The sequence below is a fragment of the Hemicordylus capensis genome, chromosome 4 (genome assembly GCF_027244095.1).
Source record: "Hemicordylus capensis ecotype Gifberg chromosome 4, rHemCap1.1.pri, whole genome shotgun sequence".
In the NCBI taxonomy this organism is placed as follows: Eukaryota; Metazoa; Chordata; class Lepidosauria; order Squamata; family Cordylidae; genus Hemicordylus; species Hemicordylus capensis.
In genome coordinates this window covers 202,421,246-202,448,072 of record NC_069660.1, presented here as the reverse complement: position 1 = coordinate 202,448,072, position 26,827 = coordinate 202,421,246, and the positions used below count along the sequence as shown (strand labels likewise).

The following is a 26,827-nucleotide window of genomic DNA, read 5'->3' as shown; positions in this document are numbered from 1 at the left end:
TTTTCTGTAGCTGCCCCAGGGCTTTGGAACACGCTCCCTGCTGAAATAAGAGCATCTCCTCTGTTTGCTTTCAGGACAACCCTGAAGACGTACCTGTTTTCCTAGGCATTCAACTGAGATTTTATTTTTAAAATTTAATGTGTTTTTAATGTGTTTTTATCTATAATTGTTATCTTTTTTTGAATTTTAGATGTGTTATATTTTATGTTTTAATTCTGTACACTGCCTAGAGATTTTTATACTAGACGGTATATAAAATCAATCAATTAAATAAATAAATAAATGATATTTTTGTTTGCAAACTGGTCAAATGTGGACTGGGCAATAATATTGTCAAGTAATAGAAAACCATTTCAAAGAGTGCTATTGTGTTTCATTTTGGTATTTGGTAGGTGTGCCTTGTCTTTCTAAGTTCTGACATATCAGACCCATAAAATGATAGCTTTGCTGCTCTTTTTCAGTTAAAAAAATAATGTCAGACTAGAACTCTAGCACTGTAGTAGCACTAACAAACTGAAGGAGTATATAATCACTGTTGACACAATGTTGTTCATGAGAAACAAACTAAGAGTTCACAGTTTTGCACTAGCAGTCATGAAGGAAGGAATAATCTATGATATTCAGCAATAATCCACACACAAATCTCAATGGACAAACTGTCGGAGGGGGCACAGTTTCTCAGCAACAAAATATTGCTGCTGTGTGCTGGTAAAATGAGACGTTCCTCTAAGAGATCCTTAAACACGAGGGAAGAATGGCTAACAATTGTGCATTAATTGCAGAATATAATGATTGCTTGAAAGGTCCTTAAGAGTTCCTCAGTAAAGAGCATCAATCTGTAGAGGTTAGAAACAAATCCATCATAGCAACTGCTGTGAAGTTGTTCTTGCCTTTACTAAACTCTGAAGAAATTTTTGTTAGAAAACAGACAATTCATAACATTGAATGATCTTAGGTATGTTGGAGAAACGGCTCCAGTTGCATTGTGTGTTTGCACAGTCCTAGTGACCATTGCGGCATATACTGAGGAAAGGTCTTCCTCTTTATTGAACTTATTTATACTGAGGAAGGGTCTTCCTCTTGTTGTCTCTTCCTCTGCTCTAGCTATCTCTATAGGTAAACAGATAATCTCAGGGGTCTCTCATTTCCTCCTTCTTGTTTCCTGCTCTGCCTGCATTGTCCATTGGCCACGTGGCTTCTTTCTATCCCTCTCTGCTCTGCAGCACTATGAAGATAGAGGGCTCAGGGGCACAGGCTTTTGTATCCAAGTATGTAACTTCCCCAATAAAACTTATTTGCTTTTGAACCTTAAATGTCTGTCTCAAGATACTCTTTAATGGGCCTGTTCTTCTCATACATGCTTGCTCTGCTATAATTGGTGTGAACTCAGGGGTGTCGCTATAATTGAGTGGATGAGTTCAAAGAACCCGGGCCCCTGCGTTCCTGAGCGACCCCAGCTCCACCCCTCCCTATTTTCTTCATCATCTCCTTCACTTTGAGGGGCCATTGGTGAGAGGGGTGAATACTGGCCCCCTCTCCCCTAGCTACGCCGCTAGAACTAAAATTAGCCCTTCCAACAAGGTAAAATGTAAGTAAAGAGCAGATTGTACCTAATTCTCCACTATTGTTTAGCATTGTTTCTATGAGGAAAGGAAGCAATATTACTTAACATTCACACTATCCTTGTTTTTACTGATGAAGAATCATTCATATAATTGGTCAGAGAGAATCAGGATGGAACTATGGGTTCCACTGACCGTAACCCTGCCAAATACACTGTGCTTAAACCTTCTGCCCTGGAATGGCTAGGCCAGCTTACCTATGACCTGATGTCACAATGTTGTATGCTTCCCTGTCTCTGCCACATTTCATTGATTTTCACAGCAAGAGGGTGTGGAAATATACAATACTGATATGTCAGGACCAGCAATTATAGAAGGGGGTGGAATTAAATGCACAGATAGTGGCTGATATCCAGACTAACACTGCACTAGAGCAACAAGCAAAGGGCCTTCTCCGTTGCTGCCTCTGGACTTTGGAATAAACTCCCTGTTGAAATAAGAGTTGCATCTCTGGCAACTTGTTAAAAGGCACTGAAGACACATTATTCACCCAGGCTTTTAATTAGATTTATGGTAATTTTTAATGTTGGTTTTAAATGATTTTAATGTTCATGATTTTTAATGTTTAAATGATTTTAATTGTTTCATTGATTTAATGTTTTAAATGATTTTAATTGTAAACCTCCCAGAGATGAAAGTTTTGGGTAGTATAAGAATGGATGTCAGAACAGACAGTGGAAATTGTCAAGAAGAGGAGAGAAGCCAAAGTCAAGAAAGATAAAATCCTCAGGAAGGAACTTGATAGGGAATTTCAGAAAGCTGCTAGAAGAGACAAGGAACACTACTACAATGATATCTGTAGAGACCCTGAGGATGGAAGTAGACACAGAAAAACAAGGAAAGTTTTCCAAAAGATCTCTGAACTCAGAAGGAGATTCCAACCTCGAATTGGTATATTAAGGAATGCCAAAACACAGATAGTAACTGATTCAGAGAAGATCAAACAGAGATGGAAGGAGTATACTGAAATTCTGTACAGCAGGGATATCAACATCCTACTTGCAAGAACCTTTAGTATGGAAAGATGAAGTTAGATCAGCACTCCGGTCATTACCAAGTCGGAAGGCTACAGGAATCTATGGAATAGCTACAGAAATATGGCAGGCAACAGAAGAAGAAACAGTCAAGGCTCTAACCAAACTATGCCAGCAAATCTGGAGAATGACACAATGGCCAACAAATTGGAAGAGGTCAGTCTATATACCCATTGCACAATATCCTTAATTTCACATGTTAGCAAAATAATGCTCAGGATCATCCAATGCAGATTAGAGCCCTATGTGGAAAGGGAAATGCCGGATGTTCCAGCTGGTTTCAGAAAAGGCTGAGGAACAAGAGGCATCATTGCTGATGCACGCTGGATAATTGAAAAAGCCAAAGAATACCAAAAGGAAGTCAATATGTGCGTATTGACTACAGAAAAGCCTTTGATTGCATCGACCATGCCAAGTTGTGGAATGCCCTTAGGAAAATGGGCATCCTAGAACATCTCATTGTTCTCATGAGAAACCAACAAACAGGACAGGAAGCCACAGTCCAGACAGAACATGGTTGAACAGACTGGTTTCATATCGGCAAAGGAGTAAGGCAAGGCTGTATACTTTCTTCTTATTTATCCAACTTATATGCTGAACATATACTGAGAGAAGCTGGATTGGAAGAAGATGAACGTGGTTTTAAAGTTGGAGGAACAAACATCAATAACCTGTGCTACGCTGATGACATGACTCTGATAGCTGAGAATGCAGATGATCTGCAAGCTCTAGTAATGAAAGCCAAGGAGCACAGTGAAAAAATGTGACTACAGTGGTCCCTCGACTTACGAAGTTAATACGTTCCGAATGCACATTCGTAGGTCGAAAAGTTCGTAAGTCGAAAAGCGGTTTCCCATAGGAATGCATTGGAAACAGATTAATTTGTTCCGGAGCCTAGGAAAAAGACCCAGACACCCAGTTTTATGTGCAAAACTCTTTATCAAGTGCACTTTAAAGGCATGCAAAATGCTAGGGATGTGCACGGTCCGGAGCAGTCCGGACCGGCACCAAAGGGGGGCCTTCCTTTTAGGGCGGGGAGGGCTTGCTTACCCCTCCCGCCTCTTTGCCCCCGCCAGAGGCCGTATTTTACAGAATAACAGGGCGCTGGAAACCAGCCGCCCCCCCGCCGCCCCCCCGCCGTGAGCAGATTAAGCCCAAAACTACTGCTACCACTGCCGCCGCCGCCCGCCAGCCCTCCTTCCCTCCCAGCCGCCCGCCCGCCCGAGTCCTCACCCGATGATGCCGTTGAAAACAAAGAGAGGAGCTACCGAACAGAGCTCCTCCCTCTATTAAGTCCTGCCGGCTACTGAAGCTTTGCGCGTGCGCATGCGCGCACCACAAAGGACACCGATCGCCGGAGGCCCGGTCTACCCGCCGGGAAAAGGCCTGGTAGACCGGGCCTCCGAGGGCTGGCGGGCGACGGCGGCGGCAGTGGTAGCAGTAGTTTTGGGCTTAATCTGCTCGCGGCGGGGGGGGCGGCGGGGGGGGCGGCTGGTTTCCAGCGCCCTGTTATTCTGTAAAATACGGCCTCTGGCGGGGGCAAAGAGGCAGTTTTCCGTTCGGATGTCGAAAAATTCGTAAGCGTGTGGCCACTTTTTCCTTTCGTAAGTCGAAAAATTCGGATGTCGAGTAGTTCGTAAGTCGAGGGACCACTGTACAACTAAATGTAAAGAAGACTAAACTAATGACAATGGGTACAGCAACCAGCCTCAGAATTGATAATGAAGGCACTGAAGTGGTGCATAGCTTCTGCCTTTTAGGATCGACCATCAACAGTAAAGGATCTAGCAGTAAAGAAATAAGCTGCAGGCTAGCACTTGGTAGGCTGCAATGAAGGCCTTGGAAAGGATATTTAGATGCAGTGACGTGTTTATACCTACAAAGATTAGAATCGTTCAGACAATGGTTTTCGCTGTGATGGTCTATGGTTGCAAAAGCTAGACTTTGAAGAAGCAAGTTAGAAAAAGTATTGATGCTTTTGAACTTTGGTGCTTTAGAAGATATTTGAGGATACCATGGACATCCAGGAAAACAAACAAATGGATCATAGAATAAATCAATCCAGAATTTTCACTCGAGGCACAAATGACCAAGCTCATACTATCGTACTTTGGACACACTATGTGAAGATCCAGCTCCCTTGAGAAGTCCATAATGCTGGGAAAGCTTGAAGGAAAGAGAAGAAGAGGACGACCAGCAGCAAGGTGGATGAACTCGATTACGACAGCAATGAATGCACCACTGAGAGACCTTAGAGGGCAAGTTGAGGACAGATCATCCTGGAGAGAATATATCTAGGTGGTCACTAAGACACCGACTTGACGGCACTTAATCAATCAATCAATCAAAAATATGTTAAATATATAAAATATATGCCCACACAAGAAGGTCATGTAGCTGAGTGGATGCTTGTACTCTTGGTCTGCTTACACAAGTGGTGCAGCTACACAATAAGGGTAGCTGCTAGCTTTTATTTCCTGCAACATATATGGACTGAAAAAGAACATATATGAAAAAAGCAGGTGCGCCACAGGTTGCTCAAGCATACCCTGTTGCACCAGAGCAACAGTAATCTGGAACACAAGCTCCCAACCTAATGGAACTAGCTAGCACAACATGTTTGCAACAGTGTAGCATTTGTGTGGGTGTCTGCCACTGTTTTGGTTGGCAGCTGACCATATAACATGTAGTTCAAGCCCCAGGTTCCCTTATTATGAATTGCCTGCAGTCGCTCTTGAGTAAATCAGAAGCAAGACTTGCGACCTTAAGTGAAGTCACTTGAAGTTGCCTGCTTTCAAAAATCTGCTGTCAACACTCATTTGGTTTTGCTTTGTCTGCAACCATAGACATTTGTTCAACTGCAATGTCTCTTTCTCCACCGAAACTTCTTGCATCCCTATAACCTGTCTGTGCTGTGACGCAGGAGCTGTTTCTATATAAATATTTTGTAAAGCAACATCAGTTACAGCTGATAATTATTACAGCTGATCTTTTGGAAAAAAGCATATCATTGACAGCCTTTCGAAACAGACATTATTCACAGTTCAAGGTGAGACCATTTTAAATCTAGCTGAAATGTGAATGCACCCCTCCATCATCATCATCATCATCATCATCATCATCATCATCATCATCTATTTACACAGTCAGACAGGTGTTATTGACTGGTTTGTTTTATCCAGACATCGAGTCCTTCCCAAGGACCTGGGATGCCAGAATTTTATTGTCAATGTTGTTGCTGTTGTTATAGACATCATCGCTGAATATAGGCTGTTCCCAGTAAAGTTGCTTTTTGTAATTGGCTGATGGTGATTTCTGTGGCCCCTATGGTGTTGAGGTGCTCTTCAAGGTCTCTTGGAACTGCACCCAGGGCGTCAATTACCACTGGGATTATTTGGGTCTTTTTCTGCCACAGCCTTTCAATTTCAATTTGTAGATCTTTGTATTTGGTGATTTTTTTCTATTTCCTTTTCTTCTATTCTGCTATCCCCTGGTATTGCTATGTTGATTATTTTAACTTGTTTTTCTTTCTTCTCGACTACAGTTATATCTGGTATATTGTGTGGCAGATGTTTGTCTGTTTGTAGTCGGAAGTCCCATAATATGTTTACATCTTCATTTTCTTCAACTTTTTCGATTTTAAAAGCCCTGTGTAAAAAGCTTCCAGGAGTGGGAGAATAGCCCAACAATTGAATATAGATTGCAAATTCCTTGGGGACAGGGGTCTATCTTATTTGCCCTTTTTACTAATTTCATTACTTTGCTTATATTACTCAGATAAGAACAGTATCTCCCTTACCAGGATCCCTGTTGAGGTGTTGGACCATATTGAATGTGTGTACTTAAGTTTGGGGACTGGGGTAGATTGGGACTTCTGTTGGTGTACCGATTGCCCCACTGCTCAACAGAATCCCTAACTGAGCTGACGGACTTGGTCTTGGTGTTGGAGTTCCCCAGGCTTGTGGTGCTGGGGGCCTTCAATGTTCATTTCAGGACCAATTTGTCTGAGGCGGCTCAGGAGTTCATAGCAGCCAGGACAACCATGGGCCTATCCCAAGTGGTCTTCAGCCTGATGTACATTACTGGTCATACGCTTGATTTGGTGTTCCACTATGATCAGGGTGGTGCTTTGTGGGTGGGGACTCCTGTGATTTCCCCATTATCATGGACAGACCACCTGGTTAAGATTGGACTCACAGTCACTTCCGACCTTCGCAGAGGTGAGAGACCTATTAGGATGGTCCACCTGAGAAGCTTATTGGATCCAATAGGATTTCAAGAAGACTTGGAGGGATTTAGTATTGGCTCTGCTGGTGATCCTGTTGATGCCTGTCGTAAATCTGTTAGCTCGGCTAACCCAACAGGATTTACAACCCCCTCAGCACTTCCCTTGTGAGATAACAGAAAGCAGCAGCGAAACTGCAAGAAGGAAAAGAAAAGGCTCACAAAGAAAATAGTAAATGAATTGAACTAGGTACCCCTCTCTAACAATAACTGAGTAATAAGTGAAAAGAAAACACAAAGCAAGGAATGAAACGAGCGAAGGACACCAGAACAGGGAATTAACGGAACAAAGCAGGAAAGCATAAACAAAGCAAACTGGAACTCGGAAAAGCTTGGAATTCAAATTGCACACTGTCTGTGGCCAGCAAAAGTTGCAAACAGCATCTGAGCAATTGAGAGACTGCCAAATATATATGGCTCAAGAGAACCAGCAGCCAATCAGGCTTCCCTGAGTCAGCACTTTGGCTTCCTCTCTAGTGATCTCCTGCACCTGCGTGACTCCCACTGAGCTTGCCTCTTGAGACGCCTTCTCAGGACAGGTGAAATCCCAGGCTCCTCCTCATCAGAAATCATGTCTGGCAGTTGTTGCAAATCCTCAGCTCCAGTGTCTGGTCTCCCTGCCAAATCCTGCTGCTGTGCCTCTGAACCCTCACTAGCAGGCGAATCCTCCTGTTCCTGCTCTGACTCTTCTGAGTCAGAAGTCTGAGCCATGACAGTGCCCTGGTAGAAAACTGGAAGAGCAAACTCACCGGGGCAGTAGACATGATCGCTCCTAAGCGTCCTCTCCAACCCACTTCAAAATTGGCCCCTTGGTATATGGAAGAACTACTGGGGCTGAAGTGGCGAAGTAGATAACTGGAGTGCAAGTGGAGAAAGACTTGACTCAAAACTGATAGATTACAACATAGAGTGCATTTGAAGATCTATGCTCAGGTAATACGTGCAGCAAAGATGTGATTCTTTTCTGTCTGTATTGCATCCACAAGTTCACGTCTGGCTGAGTTGTTTAGGGTTGTGAGAGGGCTAGTATGTGCCCCTCTTCCCTTGAATCAGAATCTGGAACAATCGATTACCTGCTGTGACATGTTTAATGAATTATTTGTTGAAAAAATCTCTCCTATTCGGGTCGACTTAGATTTGTCTCTGCAATAACTTCAGCATCTGCTGTCGAGGTGTCTAGTGACTTGGATCCAGTAAGTTGTGACTCCTGAGGATATGGACAAGCTGATTGGAATGGTGCGACCTACCACCTGTTCTCTTGACCCTTATACATGGCAGGGGGGTTGTTGTAGAAGGCCTTGTAGAGATTATAAATGCTTCTCTGAGGGAAAGCAGGATGCCTCCTTGTCTTTAAGGAGGCAATTGTTAGAATGCTTTTGAAGAAGCCTACCTTGGCAACTACAGGCCTGTTTCCAACCTTCCATGGCTGGGCAAGGTAATTGAGAGGGCAGTGGCCTCCCAGCTCCAGACAGTCTTGGAGGAAACTGATTATCTAGACCCATTTCAGACTGGCTTTGGGGTGGGCTATGGGGTGGAGACTGCCTTGGTTGGCCTGATGGATGCTCTCCAGTTGGGAATTGACAGAGGAAGTGTCACTCTGTTAGTCCTTTTGGACCTCTCGGCAGCTTTCAATACTATCAACCACAGGATCTTTCTGGAGTGTCTGAGAGGGTTGGGAGTGGGAGGCACTGCTTTGCGGTGGTTCCACTCCTAACTCTCGGGTAGGTTCCAGATGGTGTCCCTTTGGGACTCTTGTTCTTCAAAATCTGAACTTTTGTATGGTGTCCCTCAGGGCTCCATATTTTCTCCAATGCTGTTTAACATCTACATGAAACAGCTGGGAGAGATCATCAGGAGATTTGGTGCAGGGTGCTATTAGTATGCTGATGACACCCAAATCTACTTCTCCAAGTCAACATCCTCAGGAGATGGCATAACTTCCCTAAAAGCCTGTCTGGAGGCAGTAATGGGCTGTATGAGGGATAACAAACTGAGTCTGAATCCAGATAAGACAGAGGTACTCATTGTGCGAGGTTGAAACTAGAGAGATGAGTTTGATCTGTCTGTTCTGGATGGGGTCACACTTCCCCGGAAGGAACAGGTACACAGTCTGCGGGTGCTTCTGGATTCGAGCCTCTCCCTGGTCTCCCAGGTTGAGGCAGTGGCCAGAAGTGCCTTCTATCAGCTTCGGCTGATACGCTTGCTAAGTCTGTTTCTTGAGATAAACAACCTCAGAACAGTGGTACATCTGCTGGTACCCCCCAGACTGGATTACTGCAATGCACTCTATGTAGGGCTGCCCTTGTGTGTTGTCCAGAAACTATAATTGGTTCAGAATGCAGCAGCCAAGTTGGTCTCTGGGTCATCTCGGAGAGACCATATTACTCCCATATTGAAAGATCGACACTGGCTGCCGATAGGTTTCTGGGCAAAATATAAGGTTTGGGTTCTAACCTATAAAGCCCTAAATGGCTTCGGCCCTGGGTATTTAAGAGAACGTCTTCTTCGTTATGAACCCCACCACCCATTGAGATAATCAGGAGAGGTCTGTCTGCAGTTGCCACCGGCTCGTCTGGTGGCTACTTGGGGACGGGCCTTCTCCACTGCTGCCCCAGAGCTTTGGAATGAGCTTCCTGCTGAAATAAAAGCCTCCCTATCTCTGACAACTTTTAAAAAGACACATCTATTCACCCAGGCTTTTAATTAAATATTGTTTGAACAGTTTTAACATTGTTTTAAAATGTTATTTTAAAATTTGAATTGTTGTAATGTTTTAACTTTTACTATATCATTTATTTTGTTTTAACTACCATTTTAAGTTTTCTGTTGTCATTTATTTTAACTAATGTTTAACTTTTTGTTTGTTTGCTTGTTGTAAACCACCCAGAGATGTGAGTTTTGTTATTTAACGTTAACATGTTAAATAACAAATAAACAAACAAATTTTACCAATGGTGCTATAGGAATAACACATAGCTTATAAACCATATAGATATGCATTTATTTGTGTAATATGGCAACGTTCTAATACCCCACCCCATGCCAAGCCACTTACCTTTCCCACATACAAAGGATCCGTGCCGGTGTATTCTTCCAAAACAAAGAATTGGTTCCATACCCAGCTCCTTTTCATTCGCTGATGCAGAAGCAAGTTGTCTGACAGGCTATCTCCCTGGCTTTTGCTGGGTGGTCTGGTGCTCTCAGATAATACCATTGTGATGAGGTTCATCATTAAGCAAACACATAAGGACATACTGAGTCCAAGCCAAGTCTTTGCACTGCCCATTCTGTGTGAAATCCACATTGCCAGACCAGGATTGTTTCCAAACTTAATGCTGGTCCTTTAAAGAATCCAATGGGTGGACCTCTGAAACTTCCAGGAGTCGTCTCTTAGGAATCTGAAGCTGTCCACTCTAAGAATAATGACCTCCTGTAAAGTAAAATAAAAGCTATCGTTCAATTTTCTAACAAGGAATGCTGAGCATAGTTTAAAAGAGAGAAGACTCAAAAAGATGTGTCATGGAGTATTTGATATCTCATAAAAATGTGATAACAAGATAGTCCTGTTCCATAAAAAGGAAAGTCTCTTTCTCAATAGCCTGCAGTACTGCTCTCTCAAATGAAGGCAATGATTGAGAAGCAGGAAAGGAAAACTTTGCCACATTGCTAAGGCAGCTACTGGATTTCACTGTAATATTGATTGGCTTGAGTTAACAGAACATCTTAAAAGAAATATTTATGACCAGAATCCTTTGATAATATTTAGAGGGATTCACCTCATAAAATTTATAATAGATAACTAATACCCTGTATCAATTTGGTCCACCTCTCTGTTTTTTCAAATTTTGCAAAATTATCCTTGTCGCTTCACACATGTATACATGCACATGGATATTACTGAAATATTGAAATACTTTGATTTAATTTTAGCAGCTGTAAATTATTTCTGACTTGAATTATTCTTTCAGCACCCAACCTACAGCTGCTTCCAGTCAGGCTTCATACTCTGCTGCCTGCTCTCTGAGGAGTTGGCCACTGCAGCTAATGTGACATTTCTAGAACTTTGAATGGTGAGTTAATCATTATATCATCCACAAAAGGTCTCAGAATTGTGGAGAGTCACATGCTATTGTGGCATATGCCTCAGAGAGTCAAGCTAACAAATTTGTACCTCCTTGAGCCTGAAAGACTCCTTTGGGCCAAGGAATGCCGACCTCCATCAGAGGACACTTTCTCATCAGTCAAAGACCTTTTGTTGTCATGAAGTTAGATTAGCTGGTGACCTCACTCCAGGCCATGCTTTGTAGCAGTCTTTTCTTTCACTGTATTTCTGGGTTTAATGAGGTGACACGGCAGTTCCCTACTCTGATGAAGCACAAGCTGAAGCACACAGAGGATCTTCTCTGTTTCAGATGCTTTTTGGGTGGTGGGGGGCAGGTCGGAAGGTGTCTTTGAGACCTCTCAGGGCAAGTACATTCTTTAGAAAGTTTAATACTGATCTTTTTAAAAAGTCTTTGAAGTTTACTGAGATTTCACTCTACCTTCCATTATAAAATTGGGTTACTGGTTTGACTGACCACTTAATTGTTTTATCCAGAGAAGATGATAAGAAAAAACAGCAGGAGTTGCCTGCCTCATCATGCTCATAACCAAATCCCTGCAAAGAAGCAAAACTGTTATGAAATTACTTTGTACTGCTGTACAGGAAAAAAAGGAAATACAAGTGAAAACCTATGAATATTCACATACATATATATATATTTTAAAAAACATACCTTTCCTCTGTATCCATTTATCTCATCCCACACATATACTAATATCCCTTTCAAAAATGTTTTGGGTCTCATGGTATTAGACCATGAGGAAATGCTAATGTGTTTTCCATTTGAAAAAAATGCAACTAAGTGGGGGAGACATAATAGAGGTTCTTCAAATTATGGATTTGGAGAGAGAAAGATGTTCAGGGTCACCCAATTAAACTGACTGGCAGTAAGCTCAAGAAAGGAAATACTTCTTCACACAATGCATAATTAGCTTATAGAATTCACTAGCACAAGAGATAGTGAAAACCACTGGCTTAGCATGCTCTAAGGAAGATTTAGACAAAGTCATCCATGATTAGCCTCCATAAGAGGTAGCATACCTGAGTAACTGGGGGGAAACTACAAATAATGAAATCACCTCCATGCTCTTCTTGTGAGTACCCAGAGGCATCTTGCTAACTGCTGTTGGAAATAATGCAGGTCTCATCATCTAGTCCAGCAGGGACATTATTGTGTTTTCTCTCACACTCCTCACACATTCATCCCACACATATTCACTCCCACAATTACACAGCACCTCAGGCACAGATGACTAGTCTTATTGGCTCTAGACATTCTGTCATCACTGCTAGAAACAGAGGAGGCACCCTGTCTAGAGAGGGGCTCAGAAAATGTCCAGAAGCCACTTCTTGATGAGGCAGAAGTTTGCAGGGAATCCAAATGTTGCTTTCTGGCTAAAGTGATAGTCAGGTAAAGGGGCGTAACAAGGCGGGAGTGGGCCCAGAGACAAAATTTTAAAATGGGCCCCTCGCTGACACACACACACACACACACACACACACACACACACACACACACACACACACACTTACTTCACAATATATAGTCATGTGACTTGCCTCATGTGACTTGCCTCGGGGGGGGGGGCCTCAAGGCATGGGGGCCCCCAGGCAGCCGCCTCCCCTTGCCTAATAGTAGTTATGCCCCTGGTCAGGTACAATGAGCAGGGAGAAAGGCATTGCAACCAATTAATAGCAAGCATGGCTGCTTTTGTTTTGTAAAAGGAAGTAATTTCAGAACTAGTAAGTAGAGCTTGTATTGTACAGAAACATTTCTAGATGCCACACGGGAATCCTTACCCACTCTAAGGGTGCTTCACGTGGGCAAGTATATCAATGGATACTAGTCTGAGGGCTATAGGCCATCTCCAGCCTAAGAGACAAGATGCCTCTAAATACCAGTTGCCAGGGGCATGCCCTCAGCTCCAACCTGTGGGTTTCCCAGAAGCAACTGGTGGGCCACTGTCAGAGGCATATCTAGGGGAAATAGCGCCTAGGGCAAACACTGAAATTGCGACCCCTGTCCAAACATCTGACACCCATCTTTCAGATAACTTCACCATAATATCAGCTGAAAAATACAAGTCAAGCTCGTTAATCTTTTAATATTTCAAAAACTATTTAGCAGTGGATGTAGCCAGACCAAAAAATGCTGGAAAACTACACATTTCAGTATGCTGGGGCTCATGGAATATCCAAATACTATGTGGAGGTGTACTTGGAAAATTAAACAGAAGTGCCTGTCTAATTCTCTACTATGCATTGTAGCATCACTACTACATAAGTTTTAAAAATCAATGGAGAATTTGACTTTTCCTAGATACTCTGAAAATAATTAAAGGATATTCAGAGTAAACTGGGTCACTGCTTGGAATATATTCTAGTCTTTCAGAAAGACAGTTAAAATGAGAGAAAGAGAGCAAGAAACTCCCAGTGGGTCTTAATACTAAGGATTTCACACTGATTTAAAGACAAACTCACCATTAATAGCCATAATATTAAGACATCACATTTAACTCACTTATCACAAGAAGCAAAGTAAGAGCAAATGAATGCAATCCTAGCTCATAAGCTTCAGCTCAGTATTCACAAGCCCTGATTCTCTGTACATAGTGCCAATCTGAATATGTGTACAGTGTCATATTCGGGCCGACTTGGATTTAGACCCCACAGTTACTGCAGTATCTGAGCCCCTGGTGGCACAGTGGTAAAACTGCTGCCCTGTAACCAGAAGGTTACAAGTTCGATCCTGACCAGGGGCTCAAGGTTGACTCTGCCTTCCATCCTTCCGAGGTCAGTAAAATGAGTACCCAGAATGTTGGGGGCAATATGCTAAATCATTGTAAACCGCTTAGAGAGCTCCGGCTATAGAGCGGTATATAAATGTAAGTGCTAAGTGCTATATTATATATATTTTATTTTTGTTTACCTGTAGCCCCTTCGGGGGTCTTCCTAAATGCCATGGGGGTGTCTGCAAAGGTTCCCCCTCACCCCGCTGGCCTCTAGGACCTCACAGGGACCATTTGAGCATGTGCGGTGGCCATTTTTAAAAATAATCTTTTTTAAAAAATGGCAGCTGAAAACAGAATGGCCACTGTGCATGCTCAAATGGCCTCTGCAAGGCCTGGCATGGCCTAGGCCCTCACAGAGGCCATTGGAGCATGTGCAGTGTCCATTTTGTTTTCAGCAACCATTTAATTTTTTTAATTTTTTTTAACAAAATGGTGCCCCCCCTTCAAGTGGCACCTGGGGCACGTGCCCTGCCTGCCCCACCCTAGATACGCCCCTGGCCACTGTGTGAAACAGGATGTGGGATTAGATAGTCCTTGGGCCTGACCCAGCATGGCTGTTGTTATATTTTAATATGTTCTTAAGTTTGAGGGAAATAATTCCCGTAATGTAACATTTCATGCCAGTTGTGTCTTGGATTTATTATTTATTATTTACTTATTTATTCAGTTTCTATACCACCCTTCCAGAATGGCTCAGGGCAATTTACAAATAAATCAAAAACAGTTAAAACCAATCTACAATTAAAACAAAGATTTTAAAATACCATAAAACAACAGTTAAACAATAAAACCAGTTTAAAAACCCTGAAAAACCAGGTACATTAAAAACCCTTTACAACAATTTAAAAGCCCTGGAAGGCTAGGCCAAACAGATTTTAAGGGCTCCTCTAAAAGCCAATAAAGAGTTCAAATTATGGATTTCTGCAGGAAGTGCATTCCACAGTCCAGGAGCAGCAACGATGACCTTAGCGTGGGGATCATACAGAAGAAGGTGCTCTCTAAGGTAACCTGGGACTAAGCTGTTCAGGACTTTAAAAGTAATAACCAGCACTTTGTATTTTCCCTGGAAACATATCGGCAGCCAGTGCAACTGTTTCAAAACAGGCATAATATGATCTCTCCGAGTTGCCCCAGGGACCAGTCTGGCTGCCGCATTTTGAACTAACTGAAATTTCTGAACTACGTACAAAGGCAGCCCCTTGTAGAGCGCATTGCAGTAGTCAAGCCTGGAGGTTACCAGCTGGTGCATCACTGTTTTGAGGTTGTCCTCTTCAAGGAAGCTGGTAGAAAGCACTCCTGGCCATAGCCTCCACCTGAGATACTGGGTGAGGCCTGGGTCCAGAAGTACTCCCAAGCTGTGTACCTGCTCCTTCCGGGGGAGTGTAACCCCATCCAGCACAGGGATATTTAACTCATTCCTAAGATTCTGAGCCCCTACAATGAGCACCTCCATCTTGCTTGGATTCAGCTTCAATTTGTTATCCCTCATCCAGCCCATTACTGCCTGTAGGCAGGCATTTAGGGAATGAACACCATTTCCTGATGATGCAGATGAAAAAGAGAAGTAGATTTGGGTGTCATCAGCATACTGATAACACCCAGCACCAAACCTCCTGATGACCTCACCCAGCGGTTTCATGTAGATGTTAAAAAGCATTGGTGACAGAATGGAGTCCTGAGGGACTCCATATAACAGCTCCTGTTTTGAGGAGCAACTGTCACCAAGCTCCACCATCTGGAATCTACCCGAGAGATAAGAGTGGAACCACTGCAAAGCAGTGCCTTCTATCCCCAACTCCTCCAGGCGACCCAGAAGGATACCATGGTCGATGGTATCTAACACTGCTGAGAGATCCAAAGAACCAACAGAGTCACACTCCCTCTGTCAATTCCCCGGTAAAGGTCATCTGGCAGGCTGACCAAGGCTGTCTCAACCCCATAGCCCATTCTAAAGCCAGTTTGAAATGATAATCTAGATAATCAGTTTCCTCTAAGACTGCCTGGAGCTGGTTGACCACCACCCTCTCGATCACCTTGCCCAACCAAGGGAGATTGGAGATTGGCCTATAACTATCCATCGCTGAGGGATCCAGGGAAGGCATCTTAAGAAGAGGTCTAACTATTGCCTCCTTCAAACATGGAGGTACCCTACCCTCCCTCAGCAATGCATTTATGATATTAACTAGGCCACCTCCAATGATCTCCTTGCTAGATTGAAGCAGCCAAGTCGGGCAAGGGTCAAGAGAACAAGTGGCAGGCCGCATAGCCCCAAACAGCTTGTCCACATCCTCAGGAGTTACAGATTAAACTGATCCAACCTAACACTGCAAGAGGGATCACTGGACACCTCCTTCATAGACCCTGCAGAAATAGTGGGGTCCAAGTCAGCCCGAATACAGGATATTTTGTCCGCAAAGAACCCACTAAAAGCGTCACAGTAGAGCGCCTCTGGATTGAGTTGTACTGGCATGCTAGCTGCTGTTATAAGGCAGCATACACATTTTAGATTTTGAGGGAGAAAGGCAAACATGAATGATGTTCAGATTTTGAGTAAGAGGTGTGTAGAAGAAGCTTAAGATTTGTGATACTCCTCTTGTTGTGCAGATCAAGCCTATGCATGTCGCCTCAGAAGTAAGCCCCACTGTATTCAGTGGTGTTCTCTCCCAGATAACTGCATAGGATTTTAGTTTTGAGTCCATGAACCTCACTGACTCAGTTACTGACAGATGCATCAACATTCTTAAGCTATTTCCACAACAGACAGAAAGCTGAAATTATCTACATGAAATTATATGTATTGGCATGATGCTTCATCCATCATTTCCTGACAGACAGGAGGCCCTGTAGGGCATTCTTGTTTGCAAGAAGTGGCAAATTATGTTTGAATTGCTTGACTTGTAGTCAACTCTCAGGAGCCTTGGTGGGGAAAAGATGCTCTGCATGACTATGGGCGTCCCGTTACCTCTGCTGCCTCTTCCATCTCTTCCACTGACTCTTCAACCTTTAGCTTCTCCAAGGTAACATTTTTGTGTAAGGGGTGTGTGAGAAGAATCACAGTGGGGACCTGATTGTTGTGGGCTATACCTCCTTTGATTTTCCTTGCTTAAATTCAAGCAGGACCGTTGGTTTGTTTGTTTATTTTCACATTTATATCCCGCTCTTCCTCTGAGGAGCTCGGAATGGTGTACATGGTTATTTTCATCCTCACAACAACCCTGTGAGGTAGGTTAGGCTGAAAGATACATGACTGGCCGAAAGTCACCCAGTGAGTTTCATGGTTGAATGGGGATTCGAACTCAGGTCTTCCCGGTCCTCGTCCAACACTCTCACCACTACACTGTGCTGGCTCTCATCTAGTTGCGCACCCCTGTATTCAATTCTCAGCCTAATATGGGCTATTCCTACTGAGCTTCCAACAGACATACATTCAAAGTTATGAAATAACCGTTCTACTATTCTCATGGTACAGTAATCTTGGGATATGAGTCATTGGGGTTCAATACTTTATAAGCTGTAAAGACTTTGTACAGTCTGGTATATAATGATGTCTTTAGAAATGAGGCTTCCATGCACCCACACTTTGCTTTGATCAGAGATGCATCAGGCAGAAATTCATCAGGGACATCTCTAGGAAGTGATTAGGGAAACTTGCACCTGCTAAATGTCTGCCTGGATGCATTCCTCCCCAGCCCAATGTCCAAATGAAAGATCAAGGCAAAGTGTGGGTGCATGGAGCCCCATTTTTATCAGCATTTACCAGACTGTACAAAGTCTTTACAGCATATACAGCATGGAAGTTAAGATGGGCACCTTAACTTGCGATTTCCATTATTTTTAGAGCATGAATGGAAATGTAAAGCAGCTTAACTCTCATTTTAAACCAAAGGTTTTTAGATTATTGATTAAATCTCTGTTGGTGCGTGGACGCATTGTTTTTCTAGTGCACCCACATGAAACAGCATGCACAACACGAAGGCATTATGCAGTGCACAGCATAAAGTGGGGTGAAATCTAGTCTTCAGCAATATGTAATAATGGCTGGGGAAGCTGGGCAGCAATCCTTGGTAAAGGATTGTTTGTTACACCTACGTATCTCTATTTTCATCTGTAAAACATTGGAAGATATGGCCTTGGCTCATCTCTTTTTATTATCTGAAATACTGTACTCTGCACACGCTTTATTACTTGCTATTTTCATTTGCAGCATGCTTGAAGTCCAAATGGTACACCACATCTCCCAGCTTGCTTGGCCATGCTCCCTGAAAATCGTACACCACACCTTCCGTGTTGCTTGGCCATGCCCTTTGGCCTTTACACATTCCCAGGTATGCCTCTATTTTTACTGCTGAAAAATGTTGGGGAGCAAGTGTAGAGATAAGTGGTTGTGGCTAGATTTCCATGGAAATACACTTTCCAACCTTTCTCTTCTGGAACTTCTCTGAGGAGAAGTTACACTCATCTTTTAGCTAAAACCAATGTAGCTGCCATTCATTTATGCACCACTATGGATTTGTGGAGACAAGAGACTGTATCCAAATGTTGTCTTCTATGAGCAGCAGAAGATCTTATGATCACAAGGGTTGCCTTTTTGATTGTTTGTTGCCAATCTTCCCCTCCCTCTCCAGCCCCCTTGCACTCTCCCAAACCCCGCTGCAAAGGGTTGAGGGGTGGATTGAAGCATGGGGGGCTTGAGAGGGTAAAGGGGATCAGCAAAAATCACCCTTCCTTCAGCAACTCTCTAGCTTAGATACAACCAAAGGGGCCATATTGTACTAAGGAAGGTATGCAGAAAGCACCAGTTAAGATAAATATGGAAAAATAATTCTAAAGTATTCCATACACCAGGGAGGCCCCTGGGCCAAATCTGGCCCTCCTGAAGACTTTCTTCCCTAGCCAAGTTGTGGGTTCTGCCAGTCCAAATGTGTGAAAGGGATAGAATCTATGGCAACAGGATTTGCCAGAAGGCTACGCTGGGGGTGGGGCAGGCGGAGATTGTGATCTTGGCCCTCTTTCCTTGACTCCATTAACAAAAGGGCCATGAATCTAGTTTTCCACCTACCAGGACTGTACACTGAAAAGTGTCAAATTATGACTAATATTGAACAAATATTGCTCAGAAAGGGAAGGCAAACTTTCAATTGTCTCAGAGCCTACCAAGATTTAAAATACAGTAAAAATATTTTGCACCCAGTTATAATAAAAACCTCGAGTGTCCCTAAAAATAAAATCTGCTTTTTACACAAAACCAGCTGCATAACATCTTTTGACATTCGTCATGAGAAGAGATTTCATTGAGAAGGGCATAAGTACACATTGGTTTTGATTAACTGGATTACACAAGCCTTTTGAAAATCATCTGTCTCGTGTGTGCAGTATTTGCTTATTCCTGCCAAACATCAAGCAGTCTGTACCTTGCATGTTAATGTGAATGGGAGCATTAACTTGAGGAGAAACTTCTAGTGCCTTGGTAGATTGGATGCAGAGAGTACTCATCAGATTTACAGGATCAAGCTCCCACATCAGGATGATTTTTTTTTAGTTGTTTTGATTAATTAGCAGAGCAAAGGTAAGATGCAGTATGTATGCATGCATGATTAATGTGGCCATTTAGTTAGGTAGTAAAAAGCAATTACAGTCCAATCCACATACTCTTATAGTCAATTAAAAAAACAAAACTAAAAACAAAACACCCTTTGCATTGACTTTTTATTTGTGTGGTATGTAGGGGATGCATTAGAGCTTCACTAGAGGAAGAGAAGTGGGGGTAGCAGTATTTACCCTAGCAACATTTCCTATATGCCAGTATCCAGCTGATTGTTATAACAAATCTTTGGGTTTTGGGAGGTCTGCAATTGTATAGAACCGAACTTTGCCATTAACGATAATCCATGTGCGATTTAATAAAGAAAACGGGCTCCCCCCCTCTAACTAGCAACATAGTTATGTTTAGGTGTATTTCAAAAATGGAGGCCCTCCCACCCTGGGATATCCTTACCAACTATTCAAAGGCTGTAAGGCAGAAGCAAAAGTATTCCCTGCTTCTGCCTACATGCATGGGATGATAGGTCTTCCCATACATTAAAGAAGAACAATTAAGCACAATGTTGCTGTGCAAAAATAATTTTAAAATAAAAATAATTTCTAGTGTTTCTCATACTGAGGACATTTGGGAGGTATGAATCAATACAGGGAACCACAAGATAACTGGCTGCAAAGGGGTGTGCAGTGTGAGTTTCTGCACGCCAAGTTGGGCATTGTTATAGTGACCTAGATATATATTGTTAAAATAACCTCATCAGCATAACGTATTTATTAAACTGACTGTAATGTGTTATTTATCAACAGCTGATTCTACACTGTGTACATACCCTTGTATTACATTATTTACTATGACAGACTCTGTATGGTTCAGTAGATTTGGAGCTGCAGGAACAAAACTCACAGTTTCTGCAAAAGGCCTGTTCTTCTGAGAATAATAAATCCATTTAAAGAGCAAAAACAGATTTGTAATCTTTGGATAAAAGTCCATTTTTTAAAAAAATGATGCAATCAGCGTCCAACTAGTAGCTCTTGATTAATTAAGTGCCATGAAGTCGGTGTTGACTCTTAGCAACCACATAGATAGATGTTGTGCTAGCTAGTTCCACTAGGTTGGAAGCTTGTGTTCCAGATTAGTGTTGCTCTGGTGCAACAAGGTATGCTTGAGCAACCTGTGGCACACCTGCTTTTTTCATATGTGTTCTTTTTCAGTCCATATATGTTGCAGGAAATGAAAGCTAGCAGCTACCCTTATTGTGTAGCTGCACCACTTGTGTAAGCAGACCAAGAGTACAAGCATCCACTCAGCTACATGACCTTCTTGTGTGGGTATATATTTTATATATTTAACATATTTTTGATTGATTGATTGATTGATTAAGTGCCGTCAAGTTGGTGTCTTAGCGACCACCTAGATAGATTCTTTCCAGGATGATCTGTCTTCAACTTGCCCTTTAAGGTGTCTCAGTGGTGCATTCATTGCTGTCGTAATCGAGTTCATCCACCTTGCTGCTGGTCGTCCTCTTCTTCTCTTTCCTTCAACCTTTCCCAGCATAATGGACTTCTCAAGGGAGCTGGATCTTCACATAGTGTGTCCGAAGTACGTTAGTATGAGCTTGGTCATTTGTGCCTCGAGTGAAAATTCTGTATTGATTTGTTCTATGATCCATTTGTTTGTTTTCCTGGCTGTCCATAGTATCCTCAAAAGTCTTCTGCAGCACCAGTGTTCAAAAGCATCAATACTTTTTCTAACTTGTTTCTTCAAGGTCCAGCTTTCGCATCCATAGAATGTCACGGGGAAAACCATGGTCCGAACAATTGTAATCTTTGTAGATATAGACACGTCACGGCATCTAAATATCCTTTTCAAGGCCTTCATTGCAGCCTACCAAGTGCTAGTCTGCAGTGTATTTTTTGACTGCTGGATCCTTTACTGTTGATGGTCGATCGTAAAAGGCAGAAGCTATCCACCACTTCAGTGTCTTCATTGCCAGTTATGAGGCTGGTTGCTGTACCCACTGTCACTAGTTTAGTCTTCTTTACATTTAGTTGTAGTCCTTTTTTCCCACTGTGCTCCTTGGCCTTCATTACTAGAGCTTGCAGATCATCTGCATTCTCAGCTATCAGAGTGGTGTCATCAGCATAGCACAGGTTATTGATGTTTTTTCCTCCAGCTTTAAAACCATGCTCATCTTCTTCCAATCCAGTTTCTCTCAGTATATGTTCAGCATATAAATTGGATAAATAAGGAGAAAGTATACAGCCTTGTCTTCCTCTTTTGCCAATCTGGAGCTAGTCTGTTCCACCATGTTCTGTCTCGACTGTAGCTTCCTGCCCTGTGTATAGGTTTCTCATGAGAACAATTAGATGTTCTGGGACGCCCATTTTCTTAAAGATATTTCACAACTTGACATGGTTGACACAATCGAAGGCTTTTCTGTAGTCAATAAAGCACATACTGACTTCTTTTTGGTATTCTTTGGCTTTCTCAATTATCCAGCGTGCATCAGCAATGATGTTTCTTGTTCCTCAGCCTTTTCTGAAACCAGCTTGAACATCCGGCATTTCCCTTTCCACATAGGGCTCTTATCTGTGTTGGATGATCCTGAAGAATATTTTGGTAGCATGTGAAATTAAGGATATTGTGCGATGGTTTGCGCAATCTTTTAAGTCTCCTTTCTTTGGTATGGGTATGTAAACTGACCTCTTCCAGTCTGTTGGCCACTCTGTTGTTCTCCAAATTTGCTGGCATAGTTTAGTTAGAGCCTTGACTGATTCTTCTTCTGTTGCCTGACATATTTCTGTCGCTATTCCATTGATTCCTGTAGCCTTCCGACTTGGTAATGACCAGAGTGCTGATCTAACTTCATCTTCCTGTACTAAAGGTTCTTGCAAGTAGGGTGTTGGTAATGACCTTAACACCAATGCCCTTAACACCACATCATATGCCACACTTGAAATTCAAAGAACTTCATGGTAAAGAATGCATAGCGGTGTGTATTTGTTTGGAACTAGTAAAAAACTGAACCAAATTGGGGCCCTATTTCTTTCTTTCTGAACCGAATGTACCTCCAAATGAATGAAGTGCAATTAGATACAAATGGGGTTTTGGAACCCCATTCATACATGGGAGCTTTCTCTTTCCAGGGAATTCCTCTGGAAACAGCTGCCATTTTTATTTTTCCACAGTGCCTTGGATGCAGTGGACTTCTGGGGCACTGGGGGTGGGGTGTGCATGTGTGTGTGTGTGTGTGTGTGTGTGTGTGTGTGTGTGATGGCAGCCACATTTTTATTCGACAATGCTCTGGAACCACATAGCATCTCTTAACCATATTGAGAAAATCAAAATGATACCTACCAGGAAATGCTGTGCAGAGAATTGCTGTAGCAGTGGGGGAAAAACAGCTTTAGAAGACCGATTAAAAATAATATTCATGAAGACAGATGGGGGTAATAAAATGAACAGAAAATAAATGAAAGAATAACTTAAAGAATGGGGACTTAATTAAGGAAAATGAAAGGAGAAACAAGATGGAAAAAACATGCTTTCACACTCCTAGAAATACTGTCCAGCTGGGTACATGCAAATGCTTGTACACACCAAAGGATCTTTCTGGATTGTGGCTACTCTTATCTAATTTTTACCTCAAAGTAATATTGAGAAATTGAGTCACAATGGCTTTTCACTAGAGACACATCTGAACTTATTAAGAGATTGGTGGAAATTTTAGATTGATTGTAATCAAAGGCAAGCTCATTCTGACATGATCAGAAGATCACCTTTAGTGTCTGCATCAAAGGTTTTACAAAGTTCTAATCATGCCATGAATCACTTTCATCAGTGACTGTTTTACATGAGTCTTGAAAAATACATTAAAAAAAAACCCAAGTAGTCTCTTTAAAATGGCTACAAACCCAAATCTTTCACATGCCATAATATGCAATAAAATCCCCCTGGAAATACCCTCTCTTTTCTACTGACCAATGCCCCTTGACTGTTGCACTGCTAAAGTCAGAATCATAGGGGAAGAGGAAGACTTGTAGCACACTTGCCCAGTTCTCTGCTTAGTGCAGGAAATCCAGATCTAGAGCATCCCCAGCAGAAGGCTATCCAGCTCTCCTTGAAGATGGGAGCCCATTACCTCTTAGGTCAGCTTCTCAAACTTGGGTCACTGGATGTTGTTGGTCTACAATTCCTATCATCCCCAGCCACAATGGCCAGGCTTAGGTAATTGGTTCTAGTGTCGTATTGTTCTCACCATTAAGAGGTTTCCCCTAATGTTCAGCCAAAAACTACCCTCCAATAACTTAAGCCATTAGATCTACTCTGCCTTCCAGGGTAGTATAGAACAAGTCTTTGTTCTCTTCTTTGTGATAGCCCTTCATGTATTTGAAGAGCTACTAAAGGGAGTACAAGTATTGGAAATACTACAAGGGAAGAGAATTGGTCTTGTGGGAGCAAGCATGACTTGTTCCCTTAGCTAAGCAGGTCCACCCTGGTTGCATTTGAAAGGGAGACTAGAACTGTGAGCACTGTAAGATATTCCCCTTAGGGGATGGAGACACTCTGGGAAGAGCATCTAGGTTCCAAGTTCTCTTCCTGGCATCTCCAAGATAGAGCTGAGAGAGATTCCTGCCTGCAACCTTGGAGAAGCCCCTGCAAGTCTGTGAACACAATACTGAGCTAGATGGATGAATGATCTGACTGGCAGCTTCCTATGTTCCTACAAGGGAGAGGGCCTTTTCAGTGGTTGCTTTCCATTTATGGATTAGCCTTCCCAGTGAAGTTCACCTGATTTCATCACTTTGTTCTTTTAGTCGCCAGGTAAAGACCTTTTAAATTTTGTTCTGATTTCAACTATCTTTAAAAAATCTTTTAAATTGTTTTGTACTGTACTTTGTCCCCCCCCCCGCTTTTTGCATGTGATGATTTAATATGTTGTGTGTTTTTATCACATGTTTTAATGTTGTGTAGTAAGCCACCCAGAGAACAATTTGTTATGGGGGAGCTAACAATTAAAGTTGTTTATTATTAATTATTAATAACCCCTTTCAGAAGACTTTTTGTGACTGTTGGGGCCCCCTCCTTATTTTTAAGGATTTCATTCTCATTCTATACCTTTATAGAGGTAAAGGTAAAGTGTGCTGTCGAGTTGTTTTCGACTCCTGGTGACTGTGGTTGTCTTTGGTAGAACACAGGAGGGGTTTACCATTGCCATCTCCCGTGCAGTATGAGATGCTGCCTTTCAGCATCTTCCTATATCGCAGCTGCCCAATATAGGTGTTTCCCATAGTCTGGGAAACATACCAGCAGGGATTCAAACCAGCAACCTCTGGCTTGCTAGTCAAGTCATTTTCCCGCTGCACCATCAGGTGGTGTCTTTATACAGAATCTTTCTCCCTCACCTTGACAAATAGGAAATTCTAACCTGGTCTTTGTGTTTTGAACAATGGGAGCTGTAAAGCAAAATGGTAATGAATTGTTGGTTGTGGGGACTCAGAGGGATTCTGTTTAGACAGGTTTTAGATTTTCCAAGAGCTGAACTTTCTCTAATCAGGATCATTAACCGCCTTTGAATATTTGATATGACAGTTACAGCTGTCAGGCCTATCTTAAGTCTTAATTTTGAATACTTTGCCTAGATCTGCCTGCAGAACTTTATGGACTTCAGGAAGTCTCCACAGGGCATAAGCAGCAGGGAGAAGTATTTTGCAACACCATGTGCTTAGCTGAGTCAAGAGGCAGTGAGAAGGAGAAAGAGGGATGTAATCAAATTTATAAAATTGCATATGTATGTATCTATACTTAGATTTGATTTATATATATATTTACATAGTAAGCAGTTTGTAGCAGCACATACCCTGTTGTAGGAATACATTAGTGGAGATTGACTTCCATATGTAATGACTTCTTTTTAAAAGGTTTTCCCTCTCTCATCCTTATCCTGCCTCCAAGAAAGCAAACAGCTTGGTAATGAACACAGTGGGAAGAAATTAAAGCAGAGTGCAGAGTATGCTTTAAGTGAACTGTTTATTTTGCTCTTTAATTTGTTGCAATATTTAAAACTGAGAGCAGGGGGTAAGTACTTTTCTTCATTAAAGAGCTTACTTTTCATGCTTTCCTAACTCTCCTTTGCTGTTAATCCTATATATATACTTTAATCAGGGGCATAACTACTATTAGGCAAGGGGAGGCGGCTGCCTGGGGGCCCCCACACCTCGAACCCCCCCCCCCAGAGGCAAGTCACATATGAAGTGTATGTGTGTGTGTGTGTGTGTGTATCAGCGAGGGGCCCATTAAAATTTTTTGTCTCTGGGCCCACTCCAGCCTTGTTACGCCCCTGACTTTAATGGTCAAACCATTGTCCTATAATTCTTACCTAGCAGCCCCACATGAGCACTGGATGTGACTGGAAAGGTAAATGGATCAATGGCAATACCACATGCTTTTGAATACCATCAGTACAGCCCATCCAAATCAGGATAGCTATTGTATATTATGTGTCATCCCCAGCAAGTAGAGGTATGTCTCCATTAGCCTTTTTTCTAAGTGTACCATAGAAAAACCTGGTGTTTTTTGTCATTTGTTGTTCATACATTTTTAGTTTCCTTCAGTAGCCAGATTTATCAGATAGAGATTGCAGAGAGGGGAAGGGAGATTAGGCAGTTTAGAATATTCAGCTCAAATACATTTTAGCAAATGTGTCCAACATTATGATTGGTCTTCTTTCTGCAAAGAAACCTTCAATCAGAGAGGCTGGGGGTTGGGGCTGAAAGTCTGTAAAAGAAAGAGCCAGAAGCTTGTTTTTTTGTGAATTCTTTCTCTTTGGAGACTGTTAATTAATTAATTAATTAATTAATTAGTATACCGCCCACTACCAAAGTCTCTAGGCAGTTTACAGCATAACACAAACCAAGAACAAACCAAACCAAAGAATTTAACAGTTAAAACATAAAATCAGATTAAAATACCCATAAAAGCTAACTAAACTAAAAAGCTTGGCTGAAAAGATGTGTCTTCAGTTGTTTCCTAAAAGTCAACAGGGATGGAGCAGCTCTAATCTCAGCAGGATGTGCATCCCACAGTCCCAGAGCAACCACAGAAAAGGCACATCTTTGAGTCGCCACCAGACGAGCTGGCGGCACCCTCAGATGACCCTAACCCCTGAAGATCTTAATAGGCAATGGGGTTCATAACAAAGAAGACATTCTCTTAAATACCATGGGTCCAAGCCATTAAGGGCTTTATAGATAATAACTAGCACTTTGTATTTTGCCTGGAAACCTATTGGTAGACAGTGTAGATCTTTTAGAGGAAAAGTAATATGTTCCCTGTTAGTCTGTTTGCCTTAGAGCAAAGCCAGGTTCCAATCAGTTGCTTCTTAAATATTTTCAGTTCATTCTACATTGTGTTTCCCTACCTTCCCCATTCCCATGTGGTTGGTTCAGTTATTT

At 42.3% G+C, this 26,827-nt stretch overlaps 1 protein-coding gene across 9 annotated transcripts in view; it reads right to left on the bottom strand.

Annotated features, from left to right (window-relative positions):
* CDH20 (cadherin 20) overlaps window positions 1-26,827 on the bottom strand; it is a 278,191-nt gene that overhangs the window by 80,233 nt on the left and 171,131 nt on the right. For 6 of the 9 annotated variants that reach the window (XM_053248507.1, XM_053248506.1, XM_053248512.1 and 3 more), the window contains one exon: window positions 9,996-10,370. The exons of 1 other annotated variant lie outside the window; for it this stretch is intronic. In XM_053248507.1, coding sequence (XP_053104482.1) covers window positions 9,996-10,244 — 249 coding nt within the window. In that variant the 5' untranslated portion in view covers window positions 10,245-10,370. Of the gene's footprint in view, window positions 1-9,995; window positions 10,371-11,481; window positions 11,501-26,827 lie in introns of those variants that run through there. 2 more of the 9 variants (XM_053248511.1, XM_053248514.1) reach the window with 2 other exon arrangements.